At 33.7% G+C, this 25,841-nt stretch overlaps 2 protein-coding genes across 2 annotated transcripts; both read left to right on the top strand.

Moving 5' to 3' along the window:
• Positions 1-2,356: 2,356 nt before the first annotated feature.
• On the top strand, positions 2,357-2,872 carry LOC140037954 (uncharacterized). Its single transcript, XM_072083140.1, has one exon. It carries the CDS (start codon positions 2,357-2,359, stop codon positions 2,870-2,872), a length of 516 nt encoding a protein of 171 aa, XP_071939241.1.
• A 13,225-nt stretch (positions 2,873-16,097) lies between these two features.
• Positions 16,098-17,108, top strand: LOC113735906 (BURP domain-containing protein 16-like). Its single transcript, XM_027262873.1, has one exon. The coding sequence runs from the start codon at positions 16,098-16,100 to the stop codon at positions 17,106-17,108; it is 1,011 nt and encodes a 336-aa protein (XP_027118674.1).
• Positions 17,109-25,841: the final 8,733 nt, after the last annotated feature.

Genomic DNA, 25,841 nt, shown 5'->3' with positions numbered 1-25,841 from the left:
TCAGTGAGCCAAATATATCAATGTGTTGAACTGAGCCGTAACATAGTCAATAATCAATAGTCAATCATTAAGGTGTGTGTGTCTATATGCACATATATGTATGTGCATATAAACATGTATGTATGCATCATAAAAGACGGATATAACTATAGATTAAAAAAGTTAACTCAAACAAGCATGTAAAACTTTAGTCATAAGAATAAATTATATACAATAATATACAATCAGTTTTGGGTTATCATAGAAATCGAAGATATGAAATCTAAATTTGAATTGAATTATCAAATTATGAACTTGGTTTTACTAGAAATCAAATTGAAATTGAATCCATTGAATTCAATTTATTGAATTAAATTAAATTCAATCAATTAACTACATTGTTGCTCACCTATAGCGAGCCAACCAGTTGAAATCTTGACCCCCTAATCCCTAACTTTGAAATCTTGACCCCCTGATCCCTAACTTTATCGGTATCGCAATTCAAATTTTGAAACATTGGTTTAGGGTAGGGACAAAAATCGAGAGAGAAAGAAATGTGACATGGTAATTTGTATATTTAATGTGGGTATAGGTCACATGCCGAATAGCTCAAACCATTGTGAACCAAATAGCTCGATTTACCAAAGTCAATTTAATTCATTTAGTTAATCAAATTGTTGCTCACCCATAGCAAGCCAACAGGTTGAAACTCTTGGAATCTAACTCCTAACTTCGGTCAAATCACGGTTCAAATTTTGAAACATTGGTTTCAGGTAGGGACAAGAGAGAAAGAAAGGTAACATTGGAGATCATAATGCCAAATAGCTCTAACTATTGTTAGCCAAATCGCTTGATTTATTGGATTCTTTAATTCATTTAGTTAATCAAATTGTTGCTTACCATTCATGAGGCAACCAGTTAAAACTCTTGATCCCTGACTGCTAAGATCAGGCTAATCACGGTTTTAATTTTCAAACATTGGTTTAAGTTAGGGATGAGAGAGAAAGAAAGGTCGAAAGGCAGTTTGTGTATTTAATTTGCAAGTAGGTCATAATGTAAATAGCTCGAACCATTATTAGCCAAATAGCTCAAGTTATAGTATTCAATTTAGGTAATCAAATTGTTGCCCACACCTACTGAGCAACTAGTTGAAACTCTTAATCTCTAACCCCTAAGTTCGGTCGAATAATAGTTCAAATTTCGAAACACTAGTTTAGGATAGAGATTTAGAAAGAAGGCGACAAGGTGATTTGTATTTTTAATGTGGATGTAGGTCATAAGGCCAAATAGCTCGGGCCATTCAGAAAATCCGAGAATATAGATTATCATTCTGCCAACCTAAAAATTCAGGCAAATCTTCAACTTCGAATGCATGAATGCATTCCTGAATAAAGTGATCTTTTGGCTAATGAATATATATATATATATATATATATATATATAGTCTCTAGGGTCATTTACCTCCAAGTTTAAGTAAGTTCATTTCTTATTTCACATTGTACTTCATCTTATAATGAATATTATCTTTGTTTTATAATGTTCTTGTATTGGTTCTCATTCTATTGGTAAATATATAGACCTACCCCTCAATTTGTCAAAACATCAAAGACTTTCTCTCCACTTTAAAAAATCAATTGAGGTACCCAATGCTCTGTATCACAAATATATTCATGTACAACTCACTACAGTTGGAAAAAAAATTGATCGCACAGTAAACAAATCAAGTTTAACTATAAGATTAAATTTGTTTAGTAATCAAGTGGAACTCGAATTTGCCTGTGAACAAATCTAATATATTAGTAAACATATGCATTTGATACACACACATACATGCATATATATATGTGTGTGTATCTGTTGAGATATGCCAAATTTTCCTATAGATTTTATCAGATTGTGTTTGATATCAAAATAATTTAGTTATTAGAAAATAAGGATATTTGTTAACCAAAGATCATGTTGGTTTGTTAACAAATATATTAGCTAAGATTTGCTAGTAGTAGAAGATTATATTTTGTTAAGATTTTTAGGATAATTGTTAGTTGGATATTTTGCTAATTTGTTTCATGTAATCACTATAAATAGTGACTTGATGAATATAGAACACAAGCTTATTTACTACCTTCAATACAAGTCTCTTATAAGTTTTTTTTTTTTTTTTGCAACACCAAAGTGTTGTTTCTTAGCTTATGCCCCAAAAAACCAACAAAGTGGTATCAGAGCCTAAATCTTAAGGGCCTGTTTCTTTAAGAGTGAGTGAATCTGGTGAAAATTCCTTTTTCACACTTAAGCCCTCGACATCAAAATGCCAGGAAATAATTTCTTGTCAAATCCTCCAAGTTTCACCGGTGAAAATTACCAAATCTAGGCTGTCAAAATGAAATCCTATTTGGATGCTAATGATCTTTGGGATGTGGTAGAGATAGATCCTGTTCCTGAATTGCCGGAAGATCCAACTATTGCAGAGATGAGAGCCCATAGAGATGCAGTCAAAAGGAGATCAAAAGCCATGACTTGCATTCATTCAGCAGTTTCCGATGCAGTATTCACAAAAATTATGACTTGTGAAACTGCAAAAGAAGCTTGGGATGCTCTCAAAGTGGCTTTTCAAGGCAATGACAGAACAAAACAGATGCAAGTTTTGAACCTTAGGAGAGAATTTGAACTCCTTAGGATGAAAGACAAAGAAAACATTAAAGAGTATTCTGACAGACTCTTAAATGTTGTGAACAAAATCAGATTGATTGGAGAACAACTTCCAAATAGCAGAGTTGTGGAGAAAGTCTTGGTGAGTTTACCAGAAAGGTTTGAAGCCAAGATTTTCTCTCTTGAAAATTCAAGAGATCTCTCTCGAATGACCTTGCCAGAATTGATCAATGCTTTAGAGGCATAAGAACAAAGACGAGCCATAAGAACTGAAGGAGTCATTGAAGGTACTTTTCGAACAATAAATGAGGATCAAATTCGACAAGGTGATAGAAACGACCAAGACAAAAATAGTCAAGATGAGAAGAAAAATGGCAAAAATCCTCCGTGTTCACACTGTAAGAAAACCTCACATCTTTCAATATATTGTTAGTTTAGACCTGACATTCAATGTAGGTTTTGTAAGCAAATGGAACATATGGAGAGAGTTTGCAAAAATAAAGGAAAAAGAGAACATCACGCTCAGATGGTTGATGAAAAAGATGAGGAGCAACTTTTCATGGCCACATGTTTTGCAAGCAATAATTTCAATACTGAAACTTGGCTAATAGACAGTGGTTGCACTCATCACATGGCATATGATGAATCTATATTTAGGAAACTTGATAAATCGCAAATCTCCAAAGTCAAAATTGGAAATGGAGATTCTATTGAGATGAAAGGCAAAGGTAGTGTTGCTATTAATTATGATTCAGGTACCAAAATTATTTCCAATGTTTTGTATGTACTTGAAATTAATCAAAATCTATTAAGTGTTGGACAGTTATTAGAGAAGAATTATTCTGTCATCTTCAAAAATAGGACTTGTGTTATACATGATCCAGTTGGGAATGAGCTTTTCTCAGTGAAAATGAGAGGCAAAAATTTTGCTTTGAATTTGTCAGAAATTGACAATTCTAAGATGCAGTATGGTGAACCAAAAAATTCAGATGTTGCTAAAATTCAGGAGGAGATCACTGATGAGGCAATTGAAGGAGGTTACATTATAAAAATTCATGAAATGCTACCCAAGGATGATGGTGGTGACATAGCTGATAAAAGGCCATACAAAAATTTGAAGGATTGTTTTATGTCTCTCATAGCAATCATTTTTTGTATTGTGAATTTCTTCTTCATGTTCATCTATTACGTATGGGAGTTCCACTTTCAAGTTGCAAAGAAGTCATTTGAATACATCGGAAAATTTGGTATTGATTTTGAAATTTGGCCCAAGAAACATTGCAAGACTGATGGCCAGATTGTAGACATTTTTATGAAAGTCTTGTCTAAAACAAAGTTCAAAGATTTGAGAAGGCAATTGAAAATCTGTAGCAAAAGTGGTAAGGAGGAGTGTTGATATATGCCAACTTTTCCTACAGATTTTATCAGATTGGGTTTGATATCAAAATAATTTAGTTATTAGAAAATAAGGATATTTGTTAACCAAAGATTATGTTGGTTTGTTAACAAATATATTAGCTAAGATTTGCTAGTAGTAGAAGATTATATTTTGTTGAGATTTTTAGGATAATTGTTGGTTGGATATTTTGCTAGTTTGTTTTATGTAATCACTATAAATAGTGAGTTGATGAATGTAGAATACAAGCTCATTTTCTACTTTCAATACAAGTCTCTTATAAGTTTTTTTTTGTAACACTAAGGTACTGTTTCTTAGTTTATGCTCCAAAAAACCAACAGTGTCCATCTATCCTATACATATATATGCTACAAAAAATTAGATCCTCAAACCTCTGATTCTCTAGCCGCCGCTCAAACCTCAAAAGCCCTTTGTTGTCATCCTGTGGCTTAGTCTTCCACTCAAGTACATTCACATCCCCACGCCTCAAAACCCTCATTCTCATCCTCAAAACATTTCTACTCTTAAACTCCCTTAGATCCTTGCACCGCAGGTAGGTGGATGTTTACCCTTTTTTCCTACTCATTCTTCTTAACATCCCAATCTTTAGCCTTTATTTTCTTGTTATCTCTATCGTGCATATGGAGGCAACAAGGCCAGATTTTTTTTATTTTCCCTCCCCCCCCCACAAAACCTTCCATTCTTAAAAGTTTCCTAACTATCACTCTTAAATTTTCTTCAAATTAGTTCAGTCCTTTATTCTTCAAAAAAAAAAAAATTTAGCCTTTTTAAACTTCAAAGAGCCGAATACTCTTACAATGTTAATCAATTGAGTTCGAACAATCCCTTGTGCTCGTTTAATAATCAATAAACTCTAACCTTCGTTTGCATAACACTCGAACTGAACATACTATACGATGTGTTATTAAAGCAAACTTATATAACTGGCAACACTCACAAAACACAAAAAAACATGTAAACTAGAAGGCATGCCATGAGGATATTCGTGTCCAAGGAAAGAAAATAAGTGAAATAAAGAACACAAACACTAGTTACAACATACATTGAACCCATGTTCCGAGTTAAAGGGCTAACATTTACTCTGATAAAGCAAGTAAAAACAACATGTGCGTGTCCCTTAAAGGGCTCACATTGCTGATCTAGATAGCAAGTAATACATCAAGGACTGGTCTCAAAGGGCTCACATCTCTCCATGGTAGAAAGTGAACATACCAGGCAAACTCCAATTGTAGGGATCATAAGAAAATGCAGCGAAAGCTTTAAGCAAATAATCCAAGATAACTATAACAATCACATATTCATTGTCACATCCCATTTTTTGAAATAAAAGAGAAATGGTGTTTACAAATGAACAGTAATTGAGTTGAAATTAAGAAGAATTTGGTGTCTACATTCATATCAATCAGGAGGTAATCAACATGTTAAATCAGTCCTACAAGTCAAGTAATTACCACATTTCAAGGATACAAGGTTTTAGGTAAGGTCACCGAGCGTAGGATTGAGCTAGAAAAGGCCTAGAATATCAAAGAAAGTCTAAAACTTGCGTCGCATGGAAGAGTTATTTCACAATTTAGGGTTAAAATCGTATTCTAAAACTTGCCATGCCAGCCCGGCTTTTTTCTGGCGGCAATAGTCAATTTGTTATTTGGATAACGAAAGGAAAGTTTTGATTGGAAATTCTTGTGGATTATATTATATGTTTAAAAATTGTTTTTAATTTTAAAATAACTTTAAAAAGTAACTAATCTTATTTTAATGTATCTACTTTCTGCCAAATTATCACATAGAACTATAGTAAATTTTTTTTCAAATCACAATTATTGAAATCTTACAAATCCTATAAATTATTTCTTTTCACCACCATATCGTTGATTAGTATTCACATTGTTCATCATTTCTTCCCTTAATTTTGAATTAACTTAGTGTAAAAAAGAGAATTAACTGTTACACCGGCATATTTCAATATTGTTAGAAATTGAATATTTATTGATGAAGAAAAATGGATTGTTGGATCTTTTCTACTTAATTAAATATGAATATATAGTTCTAAGTTTATGGTCATAATAAAAATCTAAATTATCTAAAAAAATATTTATAAAAAAAAAGAATATATACCAAGTTTTTAAAATGTGGTACATTATTTGATGTATACTATCATATTATAGTGAACATATATAAACAAATTTTAAAAATTAGTAAATAATTGAACATTTAGAATACATTAATTTTTTAAAATTGATATGAATGAACATGTAAGATTATTGTTAATTTTTTATTTTCAATTATTCATCTTTGTGTAAATTCACAATAAATAAAGAAAGATAGTGCTAAGGCACGAACAAATTTCTAGTTTTTGTGTTAAAATAAAGAGTAAATCTTGTATACACTGATAGTGTATACATTATCATGGTTGGATGCACAACATATATGCAAAATTTGGGTTTCAAATTTAAATTCGGATTAGATGCCATACATCCAATGGTAAAAATGTATACACTGTCAGTGTATAAAAGATTTGATATTCAAATTCACCCAAAATAGAAGTCATTCGAAATTCCTCCTCTGACATCTCTTCTTTGCGGTCTTCCCGCTCCTACAATATCGATTCAACTTTTTAGATTGTACCAACGAAATTTTTTTTTTATTTTTGCGCCTGAAACATTTAATGATTTTATGTTTTACTCCATTGCTTTGTTAATTACAAACTATCTCCATACCAAGATAAATGCTATCCAAACAATATATTTTGAATTGGAGTGAATTTCAAATGTATTCATTTCAAATCCATTCACATCAAATCCTTCGTTCAATCCAAATAGACCCAATGTCTCTACAATTGGCAATGACAATTACAGAGCATAAATAACAATCCGGATTGAGTTCAACTTATGTTGACCAAATATGGGCTATCAACTTTAAAAATAAATTTTTAAGAAAATTTAAATTTTGAATGGCTCAGATCAACTCGAGACAATCAATTGGGCTCCATAATTACTAAAGGCCTTTAAGGCATTTTTGTCCAAATTGATCTAGGAGAATATCGTTTTACATTCTTCTTATTACCAGGGATTTTCCAAATTTTCGAGGGTGGCGGCCGCCACTGGTCCCAAATCTCATTGACTCATGACTCAGGAGTAGGAACTATTTCCCCATGTGGATTTCATAATCCCTGTAAAATTATTGACCAGCTGGTCCTATGAATGTTTACTAATATTTATCCTATACAATTTGCACGGATGGGGCTTTGGTTTGGTTGATTAAGGTTGAGCACCTAGCAATCATGGGCACTTAGTTCAAGTCTCATTAAAAAATTCAAGTCTCATTAAATGTGAGTTTATCCTATTTATGGGATATCTAGTTGTAATTTTAGTCAATTATACTATTTACATATCGATCCCACCAATTTTACTTTTTAATAAATGGAAGGTTCTGAATTCAAAACTTCTTACTTACAATTCTTCCTACTTTATCATCCAATCCAACCCTTCGCACTCTTTCCCCCCAAATCCCATCAATGTTGCTTACTTGTTAATCAACAAATGTATCCCTCCCACCTTATTATCCAATCCAACCCTCCCTATTCTACCAATGTCTCTTGGTTGTAAATCAACACAATTAGATTTGTTGTCTCCTTTGCTTTTAGATTCCCAAACCAATGGTTCCGCTGATCAATCAGAAGCAGCCTCGCCTTCGTTTTCTATCTCATTCACTTTCATTGGCTGCCTGTATTGTGAGAGCAACCATGATAAGAAGGGATATAGGCCATCAAAAACCCCACAGGAGAAAACAAATTATTTATGAGTGGTCCTAGTCCAAAAACTTTTACCCACCTTCAGAGCCACTTGTATGCTAAGTGCCAATTGCCAACTTGACATGCCTTTTTAAAAAAAAAAAATTAGTGAAAAATGTGCCATACGTAAAGAACAAAGAACAAAATTAAAAGAAACTTCGAACAAAATTGAAATTAAAGGAGTTGAGTGTTGTAAGTAAAAGAAAGAAACATAAATAACTATGATACGCAGTTGAAGCGTGAATAGAAGATAAATCTGATGCTCCTTATTTATATCTCGCAATCTTTGTTTAGCAATATTGTAAGAGAATAGGGGGACAAAGTGGGTAGAAATATAAGTTTGTGGGGAGAAAGGAAAAAGGAATACGCAAACGAAGTTGAGGATAAGAAGATGTCCAATTGAGTGGCTAACCAATCATCCACAGATATTTTGGTAAGTTTAAAAGTAAGGCATATAATTGGGAACTTTTGGTATCTCACTACAGTTTTCTTTTAAAGTAATTTATGCACCATTAAAAAGAAATTAGTCACCATTTCAATTGAAGGAAAGGAAAGGAAAAGAATGGATATTAGTGGAAAAAAAAAGAAGTTGAGAGTAGAACGACAAAAAGTTCAAAGAAACAATATTGGTGGGATTACTATCTTATCCATTCACATCGCAGTCGCCCAATTCACCATTTTTTCTTAAAGTGAAAGAAAAAGTATTTTATGCTTTTTCTGATCTGAAATAAATTTTAGTTTGTTATACATAAAAAAGAATAGTTGTCGTGTAGATGCTTTGTGAATGTACAAAATATACATAAATTTCGAGATACTTAATTCTGTTACCCAATTTGCCATGTTAATGTAGATTTTGTAGCATAATTAATTTTAATTGAAGATGGCTTTTGTTTAATTCTTCCTATACCATGTCCATAGTGGCTAAATTTATTTGCTCAAAACTAATTCTAATCTTAAATCCTATTTCTTTTCGTATCCATGATTCATTCATGGTATAGGATGAGGAGATGCTTATATCGGTTAATAGCTAGGATAAATATTTTTTTAATGACATCTCGGCACACTGCAGCATAAAAGCAGTTCAACCTAACAATCAAGATTTGGTCTAGAAAATGAATACTCAAAACCGTGTTTCATATAATTTTTCTAGAGATTTGAGTTAAATTATGCACCTATTTCTCTCTCTCTCTCTCATTGTTGTCTTAACCTGAAAATTGATTTCTCTTGCACTTTATTTTCTTTTTTATTATATATATATATATATATATATATAAAGTTTCAATTCTAGATTCTAAAAGAAAATTTCATGTCTCAATTTCAACAGCATCTCTCTTGCTCAAGATGTTCCTCCTTAAACTAAATTAGGTGAGATACAAATGCAGTAGAATAGTGTTGTCATACGCAAATCGTGGACATTTGAAAAATTTGAAAGGAAATTTCTTGGTCGTTGATATCACGAAGCATGTTTTGTCAATCATATGATGCATGTTTCTTTCCTTTAGCATGTGGCTTTTTCATTTTCATTTTCATATGATGATGTTAGCTAAGTAGCTTTAAAGATATGCATCGATCTCCATCTCTCCCTTTAAATTTTTCCTCTAAAAGGTCTCAACGCATCCACACAAAGCCCATTCATTAGTGCTGGCCGGGGTGCTGCCAATAAAGATGCAGAAAGAGTTGGGACTGTGTGATGTGGATTGCAAAATCTAGCAGAAACCAGAAAGATCACCTTTTTCTTTTCTACTTCTACGTGCATTCATTTTATAGTCCATGCATGCACTTGATACCTTGTTGGATAAATGACTACAACAATGTTAACACTATCTGCTTGAGTCGTGCGTAGCACTGTCCTAAGAAACTATTTCATGAAATTGAAATGTTTTTCCAGAATTAAACAAGCTTTCTTCTATTTATTGTGAACAAGAAAGACAAGCTTTCTTCTTGTTGTAAACTAGAAGGACCAGAACTAGCAAATTAAAACCAGCAGATATATATAAAAAAAAAAGAAGATGAGAACAGAATTATCAGGAAGATATCAACTAACAAAAAATAAAAGAGAGAGAGAGAGCAGCTATCAAAAGATATCAACTGAAGCTGCTGGGGTGATTTTCTGAGGAGGGAATGGATCCTATTTATAGATTTTAGAATGAGGTGCAACCCTTCTCACTTCCGGTGTGGACAAAAGATTGCAACTCTTCTCACTTCTCAATGTGGGACAAAGAAAGCAATACTTCTCATTTTTCGATGTGGGACAAAGAATATTTTTTTGAAATACTATATATTTTACAACAATCTCCTTCCTATTTCAAAAAAATTCTTTGGATGGAGGACAAGAAAATAATCTGCTGGATTTATTTGGATGAAATGTAATTCGTTTGGTATCTTTTGGACTATGAACCAAACTTAGATTGATAAAACATGACCTACAGAATTATTGGTGAAATATAAATTTGTATGAACCAATAACTTTTGATGTATGACAGAGATTTTATCATTCACATTACAACCCATAATTTGCTGTTAACGCGGTTTTGCGCCTTTTGGCCGTGCGCCTGCCTGGTTATTCATGAGAACTATAAAGATTTGACCAATGAATCTTATAGGAGCGGCCCCACTCCACTCTCATATTCATCAAGTGTGTATTGCTTTAACTACACCTCCCTAATGGGATATGAATTCATTAAAAGTTTTAACTCATCCTCACAATTACTCAAAGCACTTATCTCTGGAGGGACTTAAATTGAAGTGCTTTACCATCAATATTAACTTGTTATTACCCATATGAACCTACTTCATGGGATCACCAATCACATAGGTTGGGTTACCGTCTCTATTGACAACTTGTTGGTCGAAGTCCCATTTCTTTTGTAGTCTGAAGAATCAATTTTCTTCCTACGGGTTTAGTCAGAGGATCGGCCAAATTCAACTCTGACTTTACATAATCAATGGAAATAATTCCATTTCTAAGCAGCTGCTTTACGACATCATGTCTCAATCTCATGTGTCTACTTTTACAATTATAAGATTTATTTTTTGCAATAGCAATTGCCGCTTGACAATCACAGTATATAGACACAGGAGGCAACAGTTCCTTAATAGGAGGAACATTGGCTAAGAATTTTCTCAACCAATCTGCCTCAGAGCCAGTCAACTCCAGAGCTATGAACTCCGATTCCATAGTTGACCGAGCAATGATTGTCTGTCTGGCTGACTTCCATGCTACTGCACCACCACCAAGGGTGAACACATAACCACTAGTGGATTTTGTATCATTTGAATCAGAGATCCAATTAGCATCACTGTAACCCTCTAATACAGTGGAAAATCCACTATACAGGATACCAAAATTCATGGTACCTCTCAAATATTTCATTAGTCTGACTAATGCAAATCAATGCTCACGGTTGGGATTATGACTATATCTACTCAATCTACATACAGCATAAGCTATATCAGGTCTAGTGAAATTCATCAGATGCATCAGACTCCCAATAATCTGAGCATATTTAGACTGAGCAATTGGGTCACCATTATTTTTCTTTAATTGAGTGTTAGCGTTATAAGGAGTACTCACAGGTGTCACATCATAATTTTTAAACTTCCTAAGAAGTCTCTCTGTATAATGTTCTTGTGACAACATTATACCATCACCTTTCCTTAAAATTTTAACACCCAGTATCATTTTGGCTTCACCCAAATCTTTCATATCAAAATTAGAAGACAAAAAATATTTAGTACTATTTACAATATCTAGACTAGTACCAAATATAAGCATGTCATCCACATGTAAACTGATTATCTCATATTGATCATTTATAATTTTCACGTACACACATTTATCCACTTCTACAGATGAGAATCCATCTTTTATCAATACTTGATCAAATTTCTCATGTCATTATTTAAGAGCTTGTTTCAGACCGTAAAGAGATTTAATTAGTTTGCAAACCTTATTTTCTTGCCCAGATACAATACATCCCTCAGGTTGAAACATATAAATTTCTTCTTCTAAATCACCATTTAAAAAGGCTGTTTTGACATCCATTTGATGAACAACAAGTTTATGGATAGAAGCTAAAGCAAATAAAACTCGAATAGATGCAATTCTAGTTACTGGTGCAAATGTATCGAAATAGTCAATATTTTATTTTTGAGAAAATCCTTTTGCTACTAAACGATCTTTGTACTTTTCTATAGAGCCATTAGAGTTATATTTTCTTTTAAAAATCCATTTGCAACCAATAGGTTTTGCACCAGGAGCTAAGTCTACTAAAATCCAAGTTTTATTTGTCAAGATAGAATCAATTTCAGATTTAATTGCTTCTTTCCAAAATTTACGATCAGGAGAAGAAATAGCATCGGAGTATGTTAAAGGATCATTATCAATAAGAAAGGTTTGAAAATCATTTCCATATGAAAATTCTTTTCTTGGCCTTTTGTTCCTTCTTAATTCCTCAATTGGAATAATTTCCTTATTTATTTCAACAGGTGCATGAGAAATTTTACTAGATAGTGGAAAAATATGTTCAAAAAATTCGGCATTCTTTGTCTCAATAATTGTATTACAATCCAGCACATCACTTCTTAAAACAAGAAATCTAAATGCAGCACTACGTTCAGCATATCCAATAAACATACAATCAGAAGATTTATAACCTAGTTTTCTTTTCTTAGGTTCAGGCAACAATACTTTAGCAAGACACCCCCATACTTTCAAATATTTCAAATTAGGTTTATAATTTTTCCATAACTCATAAGGGGTTTTACCAGTTTTCTTATGAGGTATCCTATTTTGTAAGTGACACGCAGATAAGATAGCTTCTCCCCATAAATTATCAGGAGCATGAGAACTAACTATCATAGAATTCATCATTTCTTTTAGTGTTCTATTTTTCCTTTCAGCTACTCCATTAGATTCGGGTGAATAAGGAGGTGTCATTTCGTGTATTATGCTTTCATATTCACAAAATTTATCTAAGGCTAAATATTCGCCTCCTCTGTCAGACCTAATTCTTTTTATCTTCTTATTAAGTTGATTTTCTACCTCAAACTTATAAGATAAAAAGACATTATGGGTATCATCTTTATTTCTAAGTAAATAAAGTTTAGTATATCTAGAGTAGTCATCTATAAAAGTAACATAATATCTTTTTCCTCCTCTAGTCATAGTTTGTTTCAAATCACCTAAATCTGTGTGGATTAAATTTAATAGTTCAGTTTCTCTTTGAACAGTTATACAAGTCTTCTTTGTCATTTTAGTTTCTGTACATATCTCACATTTGTCCATTTTTTCATTAATACCAGAAATTAGACCATAAGATTGCATTTTCTTTATATAACTCATATTAACATGTCCTAATCTTGCATGCCATAAAGAAATTGAATCAATAATATAAGCAGAAGAAGAAGCATTCTCATTGATCACATTGGAAATGTTAAGTACAAAAAGTCCCTGGTTACAATAGCCTTTCCCAACAAACACATTATTTCTTGTCATTATAATCTTATCAGATTCGAATGACACTTTCACCCCAACTTTTCCGAGCAAAGCTACAGAAACAAGATTTGCCCGAATATTTGGAACATACAGCACATCATTAAGGGCCAAAGTTTTTCCTGAAAAAAGTTTCAAGAACACTTTACCCTTACCAAGAACTTTAGCAGTTCGTGAGTCTCCAAGGTAGACTACTTCTCCATCATCCTCTATTAGAGTATAAGAGGAAAACGCTTCTCGATTTGCACATATGTGCCGAGTAGCTCCAGAGTCTACCACCCACTCTTTCACATTGGCTGCAATGTTTACTTGTGAGATAACTGCAGCAATTATTTCATCTCTTTCGACCAAATTAGCCTTAGAAGGATTACCAGTTGCTTTGTCACCTTTATTATATCTGCACTGAGCAGCATGGTGACCTGGTTTTCCACAACTGTAGCAATTGCCTTTTTTTTCTTAAAATTGGGATTCTTTGGTTTGTAGTTGGGATTCCAAGACTTGTTACTTTGGGATTTATTGGCGTACCTTTTGTTGTTGCTTTGTACCAGATTAGCTTTAAATGTCATCTCCTTTATTTTGGTAGCTCTCTACTCCTTCCTGTGTGAATCTTCAATCAGGATGTGTTTCATGAGTTCATCATTTGTGTAATTTTCTTCTTTGTGCTTCAGGTTATTTTTGTAGTCGGCCCATGACTCGAGTAGCTTTTCAATTAGCATGCCTGCAGCAAATTTCTCGGGTAGTTTGATCTCTTCATTTTTCAACTCCTCGAGTAACATTTGGTATTCTGTGACCTGAGCTTTCATTTCTTTGTCGTCGGTCATCTGCCATTGATTGTATTTTCCCACAACAAATTTTTGTTTGGTTGTGTCTTCAGCGGTAAACTTCGTTACCAACGCTTCCCAAATTTGTTTGGCTTCTTTGCAGCTACAGAATATGTCAAATAACTCATTAGAAAACGTTTGTAAAATTGTGTGTCGACATACCTTATTGGCATATTGCCATGACTCTTGTATCTTGACATCTACGGTGGCAGCAGGTTGAGATTCTGTCAGTGCATAGGCCACTCCATGTATGTTGAGTAGAGAGTAGATACGTTCTTGCCACCTTTTGAAGTTTTCATCAACAAAAACCTCAATTCTAGAGACGTCAGGAAATGGTTTCGCAAAAGGTAGTGCGACTGCGACTGCTGCGGAGGATGGTTGTGGGGTGTTAACACTGTCGGAGGCCATAGTTTCTTAGATTGTTGGATAAATGGCTACAACAATGTTAACACTATCTGCTTGAGTCGTACGTAGCACTGTCCTAAGAAACTATTTCATGAAATTGAAATGTTTCCCAAGAATTAAACAAGCCTTTTTCTATTTATTGCGAACAAGAAAGACAAGCTTTCTTCTTGTTGCAAACTAGAAGGACCAGAACTAGCAAATTAAAACCAGTAGATATATATATAAAAAAAAAAAAAGATGAGAACAGAATTATCAGAAAGATATCAACTAACAAAAAATAAAAGAGAGAGAGAGAGAGAGCAGTTATCAAAAGATATCAACTGAAGCTGCTGGGGTGATTTTCTAAGGAGGGAATGGATCCTATTTATAGATTTTAGAATGAGGTGCAACCCTTCTCACTTCCGATGTGGGACAAAAGACTGCAACTCTTCTCACTTCTCAATGTGGGACAGAGAAAGCAATATTTCTCATTTTTCGACGTGGGACAAAGAATATTTTTTTAAAATACTATATATTTTACAACATACCTTGCCAAGGAATTCCACTTGTAGCAGCCCCAAAGACCGACAATTTGTTGCAAGGGGATTTACTTTACCTTCTCTCTCTCTCTATCTATTCAACATGTACTTGAGAAAATATCATGTGATGCTTTTCATCTGTCACAGATATTGCTACATTCTGGAGCTCAAGATAGTCCCGCTAGTAAGTCGTACCAGTACATCTTACTGTGACAACAACAAATGGCACTGAATGATTAAAAGAGAAGAGGGAGGGCCAGTTTGAACTCAGCTGTTAACGAGTTCAGGTCCACTCCTTCAGCAAACTTATGGTAGAAGAAAATGGGCAGGAAGGGATGGTTATTACAGGAATTCACTAATGACATTTTGGCTTCAACAGCATGCACCATCCCTCATGCATTTGTGACATTAATTTCATGGGCTTTTCGAAAAACAAAAAAGAAAAGAAAAAAGTTCAAATCGCAATCAAGTTACCTTCGTCTAATGCAAGGATGTTAATGTCTTTTGACTAACAAAATCTCTGTCATTTTGAACGCTCAGCATTTACCACCATTTTATAGATTAACCTACTGCAACAATTATGTTTGCGATTATATTGCAAGACGCACCAAATGTGAGGGACTATATTGCAAATCACACTCTCAGACTACAAATGTCTTTTAGCTAACAAATATCTTAGGTGTTACGGTCGCCAGTTGAGGGAGTAAAGTGGAATAAAAATAATGTTCTAGACCATGTCACCAAACACGCCAAATGCTATGGTATTTATTATGTTTAATCCATTCTGATGCCAAAGTGTAAAAGTTGCAAAATGTCAATCCGGATGAATCTTTTTCTTTTTTTCTTCAATTATTTACTTTCATTTTTCTGGATTCGTGAACATCACATACATTTGGAAACTACAGCATTTGCAAACATGAGGCTTGACTACTAGTATAAATAAGCAGCTCCACTAGCTAAGTCCTCATCATCACTTCATCCACTGAAGCAAATTAGTACCAATACTATAGTAGTCTCGTTGAAACCAATGGCCTCTTCAGGGTTTGCTATCGTTCTCTTTGTCATTGCCCTCACGTTTCCTACACCCCTTTTTGGTGCACACACTCCATCTTCTTCATTTACTGCGTTGAATCAGCTCAAATATTGGTCAGAAAATGTCCAAGGTACCATGCCTGGAAATCTTCTGTCCAAACTATCTCCATTGAATAAGGAGCAAGCTGAACATTTCACTTCATTAGTGTCCAAGAAAAATCTTCCATTCAATGCAAATCATTGTTCTCTTGCAAACCTAGCTTGTTCGCCCAAATCATTCGTTAATAATTTGATGCACAATATTTTTTATGGCTATGGCAGAATTAGCCCATCTCATGTGCAGCATGTTGATCCCTCTTCTTTCCTCAGAATCTCGCTTCTCAAACAAGGAAGCATGGTACATCTCCCAGACTTGGAAAACCAATTACCTCAACATTCATTTCTTCCTTCTCAAATTGCATCAAAGATCTCTATTGCAGAAAATGACCTACAAAAACTTTTTCCTCAATCCTTGAAAAACCCACAAACAAAAGATGCAATTCAATCTACCATTGTTTATTGCAACACTCCTGCTCTTAAGGATGAGATTCAGAGCTGTGTAAAATCCCTTGAAGATATGGTTGAATTTGCAAAGACTGCAACAGGTAACAACCATTTGGTCGCATTGACTTCAAAAAACACAAAGGGTTCTGGAAAAGATTTGATAGTTGGACAGATGAAAAAGCTTAAATTTGGGAAAACTGTGTCATGTCATGAATTATTTCTTCCTTTTTCAACATATTTCTGCCATTTGCTGTCCAAAACTGAAGTGTATGCAGTGGATGTTCTTGAACCTAAGACTAAAATTCCAATTAATACAGTCACGGTGATATGTCATATGGATACTTCAGACTGGTCCCCTAATCACGTGGCCTTTAAGGTATTGAAAACCTCTCCTGGCCAAAGTGAAGCATGCCATTGGATATCTCAAAATGATCTCATTTTCATTTCTCAAGAAGATAACTAATCAGACTATCAAGCGCTGCTATACATGGATTTGTAGTAGCTGTTATTCTCTACTTGATCAAGTGTTCATATGTATCTATTTGGTTTGTGAGTGCTTTTTCAACCAAGATAGTGGGAGTAAAATTCTGATGTCTTGTAATTAAGTTTGAGTTTGAGTGGATTTGTAAACCAAGATATGTGATATATGACATCATCTCTGTGACCGTATTATACTATGGATTAAGTTTGGGTTTGTTTCTTTTGCTTTTTTAAATTAATTTTATCTTTGGTTCTACGCATCAGTGAGCATGAAAAATAAATTAATATCAACTCCAATATGAATCTGATCTTGGAAAAGGACAATAACAAAATCTCAAACATGTGATTTGGAAGCTATAATATAACTTAATTGACATTGCTTTCTTCCCTGCTTAACCTCCCAACCATGATGAAGGATTAAAATGTGACCAATATTACGGACTATGAAGAAGTAACGCAGATGGCGGTGGAGTATTATATAAATCTATTTAGTCAAAGAAATGTTCCTGCTCCAGACGTTAAGGACAGGTTGTTACAACTTACAAGTGGTGGATAAAACTTTGTCATCCAAACAACAATGTTTTTTTAAGGTATCATATTACTTCACATTGGTGGTAGTTACCTTCGCCAGTTTTTATAAGAGTAAAAAACAGAAAAAACCCCTTGTGGTAAATCTAATATACAGAAAAGTCCTCCATGGTATCAAATTGTACAAAACGACAACTCATGCTTTGAACTAAATTATAAAGGTGATGGAATCCGTTAAATTTAACGGAGATGGATGAAATGACAAAATGCCCTAATATAACTAAGCAAAAGACAGTTCAACAAAATCATTCGTTTCATTTTCTAGAGAGAGAGAATTGGGGGTTAAGAGATAGAACAAGTATATTTGTTAAAAATTAGATATAAAAATTTTTTTTAGGTTCTAATAAGCCATTTTTGTTAATTTTAACGGATTTCGTCACCTTTACAATTTAGTTCAAAGCATGAGGTGTCGTTTTGTATATTTTGAAATCACAATGAGCTTTTTTTATATATTAGATTTACCACAAGGGATTTTTTTGTTTTTTACCCTTTTTATAAATACAATGGCTAAAACTGCATTTCTGTCTTAAAAAAACTAGGCAAATTCCATCTCTAAGATGTTAGGCAATAGATTAAATGCAATTCTTGTTGGGAAAGGGGTACCAGTTCAGGCACACAATATTAGAATTAACTCAAGACAAATTACTCTTTCTCCAAGTACCAATTAAAAGAGAAATAAACCAAATCACCAAGCAACGATCAACAGTAACAATAAAATGCAAAGTAAAAGGCATAGAACACCAAGATTTTTAATATGGAAAACCCAAATTGAGAAAAACCATAGGACATAGTCCAATCAAAATCTCCACTATCATAATAATGGGCATACACAGGTGGAGTATCTAGATGACAACAACATCATCAATGTCAACCAATTGAAAGTGTTACAAATTCATCTCTCAAAAACTGCAGTTGCCATAGAAATGGGTTGAAAGGATGTTACCAAGTGAAGAAGAAATCCAAAATCGGAGTAGATAGATGGATAGAGCTTGGCGAGAGGATCGCCTGCCTAAAAATTGATTTCAGTTAGGTTTCAAATTACCATCCGATCAAGGCCTTGAAGTTGCAGTGCTTCTCTCTTTCTCTAGCTTCTTTCTCCCCAATTTACTCTTTCTCTCTTCTCGAAACTTACAAGATTGACGGCTGGAATAATTAAATCTGTTGTTAGATTCGGACTAGACCGGTCCGGTCGATTTGACCGGTCCGACTATGAATCGACCATCTTTCCGAGCTAGTTTGTAGTACAAAATCGCTTTGGTTAAAACCATCAAAAATTAACTAAACCAGTGACCCGGTTCAACTGGTTGACCCAATTTTCAAACTTTTCTTTCTTCTTTTTCCCAAACATAATTTGAGTCTTATTTATTAATAGGAATAAGAAAACGCCATCCACTTAGTGTAAATACCAAAATCATTCGCTTTCCTGAATGATCTCTAAATCAAAATGTTTTTATCCATATGATCTTATCATTTTAGCATCAGTGATTCCAACTTGCATTAATTTGTTTTAATTTAGTTTTTCAAGTAGTTTTGGAGAATGGACATATTTTAGCCATGAATTTACATTTATATATATAATTATTAGGTGTATATTTGATTGCAAGTCTAATATTTTTGAAACATTTTTTATGATTGGTCGAATATAACTAAAAACTTAATTTCAATATTTCTGTAATTTATAAAAAATATATAAAATAACTATGACGTCATGTTGACATGAGCGGGTTTTTAAAAACAGTCCAACCGATCTGACTAGTTGACTCTTGCTTCAATAGTTTAGCCAAATCGCTATTCGGTTCGAGTTTAATAACATTGCAATTAATCTCACAGGTTGATATTTATTCCCTTTTGTGCGACTTCAAGTTTTAGTTAATTGACTAGTCACTTGCTATAATCTCAAGTCAGAAACTGACTCGGAAACCAAATGAACACGGGCTTTGGGCTCTAATTGTGACTTGGCCCAACAAATGGGTTGGACTCACAAACCCAACAATTCTCCCATAAATTATCTTTCTGTCCCCATTGCAGACGGGATTTATTCTGGGAAGACGAATTAATGATTTCATGTTGTTAGCTCAAGAGCTTGTGGCTGAGATTGATAAGAAACTCCAGGAACTGAATGTGTTAAGAGAAAGCATTTGATTAGGTGAATTGGCCTTTCATTATGCAAATATTGAGATTTCTGGTTTAGCGAATATTAGAATGATCTTGTGTTTCGCATTGTCTCCAACAATTGGTTTTCAATTAGTTTAAATAGTGGAGCTGTGGGATTCTTAAAGTCCTTTCGTGGTGTTCGTCGTCAAGGAGATCCATTATCACCAACTTTATTTGTGATAGCTGCTGAATATCTTGGTCATGGATTGATTTATTTATTTGAAAATGGGAGGAGGATGTTTTTTGCATTATCAGGAGGTCAAGTTTTGCATCTTGCTTTTGCTGATGATACAATCATTTTTACACATTGCTTGAAGAGGTGTTTGAAGGCGATAAAGTACTTTCTTTCTCACTACTAATCTGATCAGCGGATCAAGGTTGCAAATAGCTTATTTATTTGTTCCGATAAGATCTTGACTGCTAGATGTGCATGGTATCTTCTATTTGGGATTTCAACGCCAATGTCTCCCCTTTTCCTATTTGGTAGTTTCTTTATATTAGAGTAGATCAAAGAGAGTAATGTTTGACAGCATTGTATCGAAAATCAGAGGGAGAATTCTGGTTGGCATTCTAAATTCTTATCTGCTGGTGGGAAAATAATTATACTGAAACATGTCCCTTCTTAAATTCTTATGTACTTGTTGCAAGTGCTATCTCCTCCGAAAGCGGTGGTTAGAACTATTGAATGTACGTATAATAGCTTTCTGTCAGATGTTAAAGATAATTCGAGGCATATTCACTGGTCTTCTTGGGAAAACTTACGTTTTCTAGTAGAGGAGGTCTAGGGTTTAGATCCATGCTTTCAGTATTAAGCTACGATAGAATTTTAGGAAAAAAAAAAATCAGTTTAAGCAAAGTTGACGTAGCGGAAATATCTTCATGCTCTTCATCCAACGCAAGTTCAATCTTGCGTGGGTTAAGTTGTTTGAAAACATTTGTTTTACATTAAAGAAGTTGCTGAAGTGAATATCGATTGGCGCGTAGAGTAGAGAATGATAGATTTTTGGTTTGATAGATGGGTCTTGGATGAACCCTCTGCTGTTGTTTGTGATATGGATTATCCACCATATTGTCTAGTAGCTGAGTTTTTTTTTATGAATTTCGATTGGAATGTTGCTCGGCTGAATGACCGGCTTCCTCTTCGTATAGTGGCTGCAATTTTGAAGTTAGGGTTTGATCAGATCAAGAAGATATGTTGGTGTGGCAGCTGTTTACTTTTGGTTGTTTTACTCTAGCTTCGGCTTGGGAGGGGGGGGAGGTGAGAAAGAAGAAGAATTCTTCCATTGTTTTGAAGATCACATGGAATTCCCTCTAGCCGTTGAGATGAGGATATTCAGGTCCGTGGAATTATTTTGGTTTCCAAATAATGCTCTTCTTGTTCAGATAATTTGGCTAGTAGCTATTCGATTGAATCTTTGCCGCATATTTCAACAGAAGGCTCGATTCCAGTTCAAGTTTGCCGGGCATTACTTCCCAGTTTGCAGAATTCCCTTCTGGCCTCGTACATGTATCTCATCACATTAGATGTATTGTACCTAAATTAGCTTTGTGGTTTTCATGGTGTGGAAAGAACGAAACACATTTTCAAAGAATCTCTTCGCACGCATCAAAGATTATTTTTAAGGTTGATTATTGTCTTACTGACGTGTTAGCAGCGGGTTCCTTGGAAAAGCATTATAAACTCAATACTATTACCAGTACTAAAAGGTTAGCTTCATCTCGAGAGAGTCTTCTACAAGACCATCATGGTTTTTTTTTTTTTTTCCTTTTTTTTAATAGTATAGATAGGAGGACTCGAACCCAAAATTTCTCATTTGTATCATGATATTGATAGGATTGTCTTTGTATTTTATGAAGAATTTGATGAGGCAAATTTTTTGCAAAATAAAGCACTATAATTGGTTTGCAATTGTGTTGTGAAAGTGGCTTTGATGATGTACTGGTACAGGTGACTGCTAAGCTTTTTTTTTTTTTTTTTTTTCTTTCGGAAACGGCAACAGTTGCATAACTTAATCTATTCTATACTAAGAGGGAGAGGGTGGACCTAAGGCGGTTCAGGAATAATCCGGAGGGGACTGAACCACCACCGGACCAAATGGATGCACAACACACCCGTCTGAATTTTTTGAAGCAAACCACTTTAAATGTGCTATTTTGGTAGGAGGCAAGGTTTGAACCCTTGCCTCCCACCCCACCAAGCTAGGTGGTGGCCACCAGCCGTGCACTTTTATCAACCAATGCTGTAGCTAATTGGCCAATGTGTAGTGCTCTAGTTCAAACTCGTCATTTGCTTCAAGGTGTTATTGGGTTCTGTTCATCACATTTATCGTGGAGCAAATGTTTCAGTTTACTTCCTTGTTTCTTTAACTCTCTCTGGGCAGCAGATTTACACTTCTACGTCGGAATTGCCTTCACAGTGAAAGCTATTATTTCTGTTGATAGTATTAGTTTGCCAAATATTAGTTTCCATTTCATTAGCTTCTTTTTCTTGTATTAGAGTTTAGATTAATACCTGGCCCTTCCTTTCTCTGTAAGTAATAAATTTGGGGCTGGCATCCCTTTCCATTAGTGTGAGCTTTGTCCAATAAGAAACAAAATGAGAACTCATCGGGTTGATTCCGGGTAAAATTGATAACTCCTACCACAAATCCGACAAGTAATAATTATTTTGGATCCCAGTCCATTTACCTAATGAGTCTTAATATGTATTCCTGGATCCAGTTTCTGTTGGATTCAAATCTATTTCGGATATATCCAATCCATAAAATCAATTTAGGATAACAAAATTTTTGATAATATTTGTATTCTATTATTACACAAATTTTGTTAATAAAATAGGAACTACAAAATGAGGAAAATTACAAAGATTATTTGGTTCTTAGAGTACCTCTTTTTTTATTTTCAAGGAGAAAACATGTGGGTTAGTGACAATTTATAATGAATATTATAATTTATTACTTATATATGTCCAATTAATTGGACGGGATCCAAACGAATTGGAACATGTAATTCCATACCCGATCCATTTAGAATGCATATAATTTGGATTTGGTCAGGTTCGAACAAACGAGCATATTGGGTCAGATTTGGGTCTGGACCCATTGATAGCCCTAAAGTCACCCTTTTGAACATATTCCTGCCCCAAAACAATATTTCATCATGGTTTTGCTTCTGCGATATGGGACGAAGATAGCGTGAAGGGAAGAATAAGGGGATATAGCAAGATAATCAAGATTGATACGTAGGCAAAAATTGTTGACTGGGTTTGTGAATGAAGGGTGGAGTAAGCTGCGGTGGTGGCCTTTTGATGTGGAAGGAGGAAGAGAATTTGTGGGATGACTGTTTTATAATTCAGGGATTAAGATGGTCTTTTAAAACCTTCCATGGCAGCAATTGGCTTCTTTTAAAACTAGAGTACACAATTGCTTGGCATACGTACAATTAATGGTTCAAATCAAGTTTAGCTGATGTGGTCCAAATCTGGGCCATTAACTTTGACAACAAAAAAAAGAAATTTTCTTTAGAAAAGAGATGGATGACCTAGATTAGCTCGATTGAGCTAAAATGGCCAAGATCTAGAATATTAATTGGACCTTACAACTATCAAGGCATTGATCCAATTTTTTTCTCCAAATTGTCATTTTCCATTCTCTTTATTCTGATATAAATAAGAAAGAACTGTATAAGACATAAAAAAAGCCTCCCACCAATTCTTGAGAGAAGAAAGAGAGAATTAGTTTCTCTTTAGGAAAATTCTCTAACCAAAACTTCATTCAATTCTTTCGGGTGAGAAATCACATTTTTTTAATCTTTCTCCATAGGAGGAGCTTTATCTATAGTTTTTTTTCATTTGTACAAATAAAATTTCTTACAATTTTCTAGTGAGAATTTTTTCCTTTCTTAGTGTTGCCTAGTGAGAGTTTTCTTCTTTCCTAGAGATTTCTAGTGAAAGCTTTAGGTAGTTTTTTTAATTTTCTTTTATTCGATCTAACTTTTTTTTTTAGATTTTATTTATCAAATTTGGAATTTCTTGAGTTTATTTGGTAAATCTCACCGTAATATTCAGAATTGAAAAAATTAATCAATAGATTTGACGATCACAAGCATGCATAGATATTCGTGAGGTTACAATTATTTTATCTCATTTTTAAAGTATTTTTTAGAATTTTACAGTGTAATTTTTATCTCTTTTTCATGTCTATAGTATCCACTTTTCAGATGATGTAACTTATGCCATTAATACAAAATTTAATAAAATTATAATGTTTTACAAAAAAAATTCTGATATAAATAAAATTTTAAACTTTGTTTGAATTGCATTTTTCTGGATTTTTTTATAAAAGAAATACTATAATGATTTAATATATGTGAAATAAAAAAGTGATTGAAAAATATATTCACAAAAAACGTAGTAATTTTTTAAAAACACAAACTTAAATTTTCGAAGGGCGGCGGCCGCCACCACTCCACTGTCTCATCGGCTCATGAGCAGGAAAGTATTTCCCTTTGCGAATTTCATAATTTCGCACTGTAAAATAATTGACAAACGACCAGCTGGTCCTGTGGATGTGACATTGCATTATTGCCCTTTCTAATATAGAGAGTTCTTGAATTCATCCAAAAAAATTCAGATCTCTTCCGATTCGCATAATTGCATGCATTTGTTATCGCCTTCGCTTTTAGATTTCCCAAACAATTGGGACCGATGATATATCAAAAGGAGCCGCCGGCCCTTCGTCTCCATGCGCCCATTTCTCTTTCTCATCCTATTTCTTTGGCCGGCTGCATCGTCGGAACAAACATGATAAGAAGGAGATAAGCCACCAAAAACCCCACTGGTGAAATTAACTTAATTATCCATGAGTTGTCTTAGTCCAATAACTTGTACCCAGCAAACAAATGATACAAGCTATAAGTGCCGACAACCAGCTTCAAGTGCCATGTTTTATGCTTTTTTTTTCCTTACAAAAATTGTAGGAAATTAATATGCCAATTTTGAAGAACTAAGATCAAAATTAAAATAACATTCAAATGAAATTGTAAATTAAAAGAGGTTGAGTTTTACAATTTAAAAGAAGAAAAATGATTAACTATTTTACTAAAGTGCAAATATAAAATGAGAAAATGGTCTCACTCCTTGTTTTTTTTTTTTTTTGGAAAAATACACTTTACCCCCTATGATTTAATGTTTTTTCACATAATTCTCCTATAGTTTCAAAAGATACACATACCCCTCTCATGATTTGAATTAAAGTCTTAAAATGACTGAATTTGTATTCCATAATAGAGTCAACTAGAATGTTAAAAATACTCTTATGTAAAGTTAAAAATTATTTATTAACCATAAGAGATTATGTATATATTTTAAAAATCATAAGGGGATTATATGGTAAAACACTAAACTATAAGGGGGTTATATAGTAAAATATAAAACTATACGATGTTAGAGTGTCATGCATATTATATTTATATTTTTTTTATCAGTTCAATCATTTTAGGTTTTAAACAAGGGCAATTTCGATATTTTCATGGGTTTCATTACAAATAATAACTTTGAAACTTTAATGCAAATTATGAGGGGTTATATATAGTATTTGAAATTATAGAGAGGTTATGTAAAAAATCACTAAATCACAAGAGAGTTAAGTGTATTTTGCCCTTTTTTTTTCTCTCCACTTTTTATCTGATAAATTCACGTCCTTATTTTGTAGTAAAGAAGTATCGCAATTTTTACTTGCATTGGTTGCAATTATAGGTGGCAAATAAATCCATTTAACTAAATTTACCCATACCCACCTATGAACATTTGGATATGGTTATCTTAAATTTTCGCATATGGGTATAAATGGATTATCCAACAATACCCATTTAAATAAATGTGTATTATTGACAACCCATTAAATCCAATTAATCCATTTAGAATTATCTTCCCACAAGCCTTCTCTCTTCTCCCACCCATTTTTTTTTTCAGATT

Source organism: Coffea arabica, chromosome 3c (assembly GCF_036785885.1).
Source record: "Coffea arabica cultivar ET-39 chromosome 3c, Coffea Arabica ET-39 HiFi, whole genome shotgun sequence".
NCBI classification, from domain to species: domain Eukaryota; kingdom Viridiplantae; phylum Streptophyta; class Magnoliopsida; order Gentianales; family Rubiaceae; genus Coffea; species Coffea arabica.
The sequence above is the reverse complement of the archived record's forward strand: the minus strand, read 5'-3'. Positions and strand labels throughout refer to the sequence as shown.

Bases quoted from the DNA above. Each gene is read 5' to 3' on its own strand.
- LOC140037954 (XM_072083140.1), top strand. From the start codon at position 2,357: ATGAAATCCTATTTGGATGCTAATGATCTTTGGGATGTGGTAGAGATA.
- LOC113735906 (XM_027262873.1), top strand. From the start codon at position 16,098: ATGGCCTCTTCAGGGTTTGCTATCGTTCTCTTTGTCATTGCCCTCACG.